This window comes from Lynx rufus, unplaced genomic scaffold (genome assembly GCF_022079265.1).
Source record: "Lynx rufus isolate CCGP_SWC_20201006 ecotype Redwood Valley unplaced genomic scaffold, mLynRuf1.p SCAF_44, whole genome shotgun sequence".
In the NCBI taxonomy this organism is placed as follows: domain Eukaryota; kingdom Metazoa; phylum Chordata; class Mammalia; order Carnivora; family Felidae; genus Lynx; species Lynx rufus.
The window spans coordinates 109,865-115,571 of NW_025814861.1; the positions used below are offsets into that span (position 1 = coordinate 109,865).

A 5,707-nucleotide genomic window follows, 5' to 3' on the forward strand; every position below is an offset into this window, starting at 1 on the left:
CCTCGAGGAAGCTCACAAGGCAGGTTTCCGGGACAACCCGCAATTCCCGTCATCTGCCAGAAACATTTTAGTGGCAGTGACAGGGCAAGCGTGACACCCACAACACCGCAGTGACTGAGGGAGGCCAGGGGGTGGGGGGGCTGTCCTGCCCCAGCGGGCGGCGGGCTGTGCCCCAGGCTGCCGGGAAGCCAGGCGCCAGCCAAGGGGGTCCTGATCCGGCCTCACCTTCACGTCCTGCCCGCGGCTGCAAGCGACCTTTCAACTCTGACCAGGAACCCGAAGAGCAAGGGGTCTTGCTGGAGCCGCGCCCCCCGGCAGGCCCCGGTCAAGCCTAACTGTGCCCGTGCCCGATGCGGGCGGCGCCGGGCCTCGGCGATGTCCCGCGACCGGACAGAGAAAGGGAGCGGCGACAGGCCATCCGCTCTGACGGCTGGGTCAGGGTGGCACCCCTGACGGACACTAGGCCAGCCCGTCATCAGTCCCGGATGCCCCGGTGACTCTTGGGCACGGTCACATACCTCAGCTTCTTCACAACGGCGGGCCAGCCCAGCAGTTGTTCGTCCCACAGGTACTCGGGGGACAGCACCTTGGTGGGCTTGTGGTCCAGGAGGTACCTGTTCAGGTGGCTCTCGTCGTGCCACACCGCCTCGATGCCGTGGGCCCGGTCGACCACCGTGGCCTGGTGACAGACCGACGTGAGCCTCAGAACCTCGGCCACCGACCCCCCGAAAAAGCCTCCCGCGTAGTAAAAGTCGCCCTCGTCCCTGGGGACGTGCGCCTGGGACTGCGGCCGGCGCTCGTAGGTGAAGGCCTCGCGGGCCGCCCCGTAGAAGCCGGGGTGCAGGGTGCCGAAGAGCGGGGACGGGATCTCCACGCCCACGTGGTCGCGGAACCTCACGTCCACGTCCGCGCACACCGGAGAGTCCACCTCGTGGAGGAAGCGCCGCCGGGAGAAGTTGCAGATCATCTCCACGCGGTGCACGGACACGTCCTGCCGGCGCGAGTAGCTCCGGACCTCCAGGACCCCCACCTGCCTCCCTTCCCTGAGGGGCACGCGGGGCACATCCCCCGGCCGGTCGGTGAACACGTAGCAGGTGACCCTGTGTCCCGCCATGAAGTGCTTCTCCGCCGTCTGCAGGAGCAGCTCCAGGAAGGCCACGTATCTACAGGGACAGGGGACAGGGCGGGAGGAGGGTCGCTGCCAGAGGCTGGCGGCAGGAGCCCAAAGCCGGGGGCCGCGGACCTGTGCGCCTTATCGAGGAGGCAGACCCTGGGCTGCTTAAGGAACAGCCGCTGTCCTGGCCTGTCCTGGGCGAGTGTGCCCGCGGCGCCTCCCTAACCTCTGCCCCGGGGGACGGGGGACCACCAGCGCCCCATCTTACAAAGGGGAGCGAGCCTGAGGCGGAGGAGGCTGGAAACCCGTGCAGCCTCGAGTCAGCATGCTGGAGCCAGCAGCGTACCCCCGTGCCGAGCTCCCCTGGCAGACCCCCTCCACCCGCAGGACCCGCCCCTGGCAAATCCCCTGCAGGTTCCCCCCTGCTGTGAGGGAGTCGAGACCCTCCGGGCACAGCTCTGGTCAACGTGCCCTCGCAGACTTCGCAGAACCTGCGGGGCCGGCCACCTGCCCCTCTTGGCTCAGTGGTCGGTCCCTGGCCCCCCAGGACTGTGTCTGCCCCTGCAGGGCCCTCCCTTGAAGGCTACTGGGCCCTCAGCCAACGGCGGGTATTCCGAGGAGGGGTCACCCCCCCATCTCCCCCAGATCAGGACTCAGGCCCAGCCTGTGGCCAGGGGAGGCCAAAGAGGGCCCCTGGAGGAAGAGGGGGCTTGCTCGCGCCCCAGCACTGAACCCGAGCGTGAAAGCTTCCGGGTCCAGGTCTGTATCTCCCCAACCCCAAGAGGTTGGAAGTCTTCTCCAACCGCCTCCCATGGCTGGTCCCTCTTCGAGGGGGCTCGCTGCTCCCCACCCTGCACACAGTAGCTCCCCCGTCATCGGGCAAGTGCGGTGAGCCCCTCGGTGACAGTGTTTTGAGCAGGCCCTAAGGCTACTTCCCGGTGCCTGGCCCAGAAACCCCTCCCACAGGGAAGGTGGGCACTCCGTGTCAATAGGGGACATGCACACACACACACACACACACACACCCACAGTCACACACACACACCCCTGCCCAGCCACCAGTCAGGTCACCAGGGGCAAGTCCAGACCCAGCCGATGTGATTGTGGGTTCACAGCTCGACTCGGGGAGTCTGGTTTCCTCTGAGGACATGCCCACCACCTGCCCACCTGTGCGCTCACTCCTCTGTCCCGGCTGTTACTGGCCATGTGAAATTCTGGAACGAAAGGTTGGGCCAGTTTCAGGTGGAATACAAAATGTAGACACTGCGGGGAGGGCTGAGACCCAAGTAACACAGCAGCTTTCCGGGGGAGATGTGCGTCCCCCAACATCCCCGCCCCTGCCAGGCGGCCCTGCCGCCCCACACCCTGCACGCCAGCCACGGTGTCTCCCGCCGGGGTGCTGGCCGGGGTCCAGCGTCTGCCATGACCCTAATTGTAGAGGACCTTGTTTCAGATAATCTAGAACAGGGTGTTATGCAGACATCGTGTGTGATACCTTGTTCCAGTTACTGGCATGTTTCCTACAGGATGTAGAAATGAGAAAGAGAACAGTGATGGGCCCGGAGACACCCCATAATCCCACCGCTGACCTCCACCTCCCCTGGCTCCCAGGTGGGTCCTGGGCGTTTGAGTCGGCATCAAAGTGGGAAAAGGGTGCTTGGCTTTCCGCGGCATCGCCCTCGGACGCCCCGGTGTCGGGGCTCCAGGACTGACCGGCTAGAGGTCACCTGCTTAGCCCACACGCGTGTCCAGACGGGCAGGCTGCAGGCCCCGGGCGCTTCTCCCTGCCCCTCCGCGTCAGCTCTGTGCTGCCCCTGCCCCTCGCCTGGGGGCCGTGTGGACTCCGCTCCCTCCCGCTGCTCCCTCTGCCGCAGGCCGGCGGCCACCACGTCCCCAGCCGGAGAGGGAGGGCCGACGAGAACACCCGCAAGCGACGTATTTCTGGCGTCTGTGCCCGGCTCGAGCGGCACCCGCTCCGGTCAGCTCCATGCGCACACACCCCGTCCCGTCCCCTGCTGAATTCTCAGCCCTCAAACTGTGCCGGGTGAGGAATAACACTTCACGTCGCGCTGACTCACTGGGACCGTCCCAGAGCCGCATGACGCGGGCCCCGCTGTTTACAGCGACAGATGGGAGCCGCGGCCCGGTGTCCGTTCACTCATCCCCGCACGCGTCAGCACCCGTGTCTGTCTGCTGCCGTGTGCAGGCACCCGCACACGACGGTGAAGCCCAGTCACCACCCCGCCCTCGAGCTCACAGCCTAGGCGGTGGGACGGCGTCTCCCCCACAGTGAGCAGCTGGGGGCCACAGAGGCAGAGCATCCCCACCCTCCCCAACCTGCAGTGACCCCCGACTCCTGGCCCGACATCCGGCGCCCTGCGTGAGCTGGTCCAGACGCCCTCCCCTGTGGGCACCCCTCACCCCACTCCGGCCTCCCTAGGGCCTTCCTCCAGGGAGCCCATGGAGCCCCGGCCCCTCAGAGGCCCCTGCCGCCACCGCCCCTCCCATGGCCCCCACCCACGACATCCTCATCTCCAGGGTTGGAGCCTCCTCAGGCTCCAGTGCGAGCTCAGGCTTTGGGTCGGATTGTCCGGGGGACAAACCCACAATAGGGCCATGCGGCACGGATCAGCGGCACGGACTCTCCCGGGGAGGGCACACAGCCGTGCCAGGCCGAGGACACGAGGCCCAGCTGCCCTTTGCTAGGGAGGCCTGTGTGCCTGGCACATCTCCTCTCCATCCACCCAGGAGGAGAGCCTGGGCCCTGTCCACGCTGACGTCACTCCACGCCCAACCTCAGGGCCAGGTGGGAGACTGAGGCCAGGGACCGGCCCAGGATACGTGAGGTGGGCAGAGTCCAAGCAGTGGGGGTCTCCGTCCTAGGCCAAAGTCAGTCCTCCCCTGGGGTTCGCCCTGGGAATGAGACCCCTGAGATCCCGTCGGATCCCTATCAACCCCATACGAGGTGGGGCTGTTATATCTGGATGTCCCCAGACCGTACAGGCAAGCAGGTGCACACACACACAGACACACACGCACACTGACCACCCGGCAGCGGCTCAAGGGGAGTCCACCCTGGAGGGGGGAGGTGACACCGGGGCAAGAAGAAGGGGACTGGAGGCAGCTCTGCCACGGGGCAGGGGCGCCCAGTGTGCTGGCAGCATGACCAGGGCTCATACGTGGGGTGGGGAGACGTGCCAGCCTGATGGCCAGCGGGGTCTCCCGGGTACCCAGGGGGCTGCCTAGGCTGGGCACTTTCCCGGGGCACCCGGAGAAGTCGGGGTTTGGGGTCTTGTGTCCGCCACCCGCCTGGAGCTAGAAGGAGACACCCCCCTAGTGGGAGGGGGCTAAGGGACGGACCTCAGCTTACTCCTGTGTAAATTGGGCTGCATAGACGTGGTGTCCCAAGGGTCCCACAGGCTTGTCTGCTGGCCCTGGACCTCCACCCCTGCCCCAAGATGCTCCTGGTCCTGGGAAAATGCTTTCTCCTCCCTCAAGGTCCTTCTGAGCGGAGGGCAGCCTGGGGGATTGGAGGACCGAGGACCTGGGTGGGCAGCACGTGGCCGAGCAGCGGACCCTGGTGTGGGGACCGAGGTCAAGACCCTCCTTGTCGGAGCCCCGGGGCCTCATTAGCAAGGGCTTCCAGAGGTAGTGCCCTGGCTAGGGTGACGAAGCCTTCGGAATGAACGGGGCACCGGGACGGGAGAGGTGGAACGGGGGACAAGGGAGGCTTCTGAAGTCCTCACACCGCCCCTGGAGCCCGCAGGTCCTGCCCCTGTGCCCCCCTAGGACCAGGGAGGGCTGCTGCCTTGACTACATCCAAACAAAGGTGTGGGTTTTGTTTTCTGGTTTCCCTGACTGGGGCTGTCATGCCGGTGCTGACCACCAGGGGGCAGGCTGTGTCCACTGTGCTCAGTGAAGCCTCTGGAGCGGGAAGGGACGCTCAGGGGTCAAGCTGGGCGTCCACTGCCCCCAACCCACATGTACCTCTTACTATTAGTCTGCATGTGCACAGCGTGAGCTGCTCAGAGGCAGGTAGGGACTCTGAGATACTCTCTGAACACATACAGCTCCTGTGCCTCTCACCCTGAGCAGGGCCTGTGTTGGGCCCGGGGGCCAGAGTCAAAGGTCCCGTGAGGTCCCAGCCCTCCAGGAGCTCACAGCCCAGAGGGGGAGGTGGGTCAAGGCACAAGAGCAATTCCGTGTGAAAGGAAAGACCAACACTGTCGGGAAATGAAGCAGGGTGAAGGAGGGCGGCCAGGGGCCCCTGGTTGGGGTCTCACAGGCCTCCAGGGTGGCCCTGATGCTGGGACCCAGAAGGACAAGAGGAGCCAGTCCCGCACACGTCTGCAAGCAGTGTGCTGTGTGCTGCGGGGACGAGCAAAGCTGCAGAGACTCGGAGGCACAGAGGGTTTGTCTGGAGAGGAGCTGAGAGGAGCCAGTGTGGCCGGAGAGAGCTCGGGAGGGAAGAGGGCGGGCCCGGGCCCCAACCTGGAGGATGGACTGTTGTCTGTGCTGGGGGACACATTCACCTTACTTGGACCACCTCACACTTTCTGTGCCAGTCTCCCGGCTCGGCTCGGCTGGGAGCCT

At 65.9% G+C, this 5,707-nt stretch overlaps 1 protein-coding gene across 1 annotated transcript; it reads right to left on the minus strand.

The window, feature by feature from the left end:
* Nucleotides 1–475: 475 nt before the first annotated feature.
* LOC124525620 (histo-blood group ABO system transferase-like) lies at nt 476–1,441 on the minus strand. Its single transcript, XM_047098121.1, has 2 exons — nt 1,383–1,441; nt 476–1,163 (listed from the first exon to the last, which is right to left on the minus strand). Exons 1-2 carry the CDS (start codon nt 1,439–1,441, stop codon nt 476–478), a joined length of 747 nt encoding a protein of 248 aa, XP_046954077.1.
* Nucleotides 1,442–5,707: the final 4,266 nt, after the last annotated feature.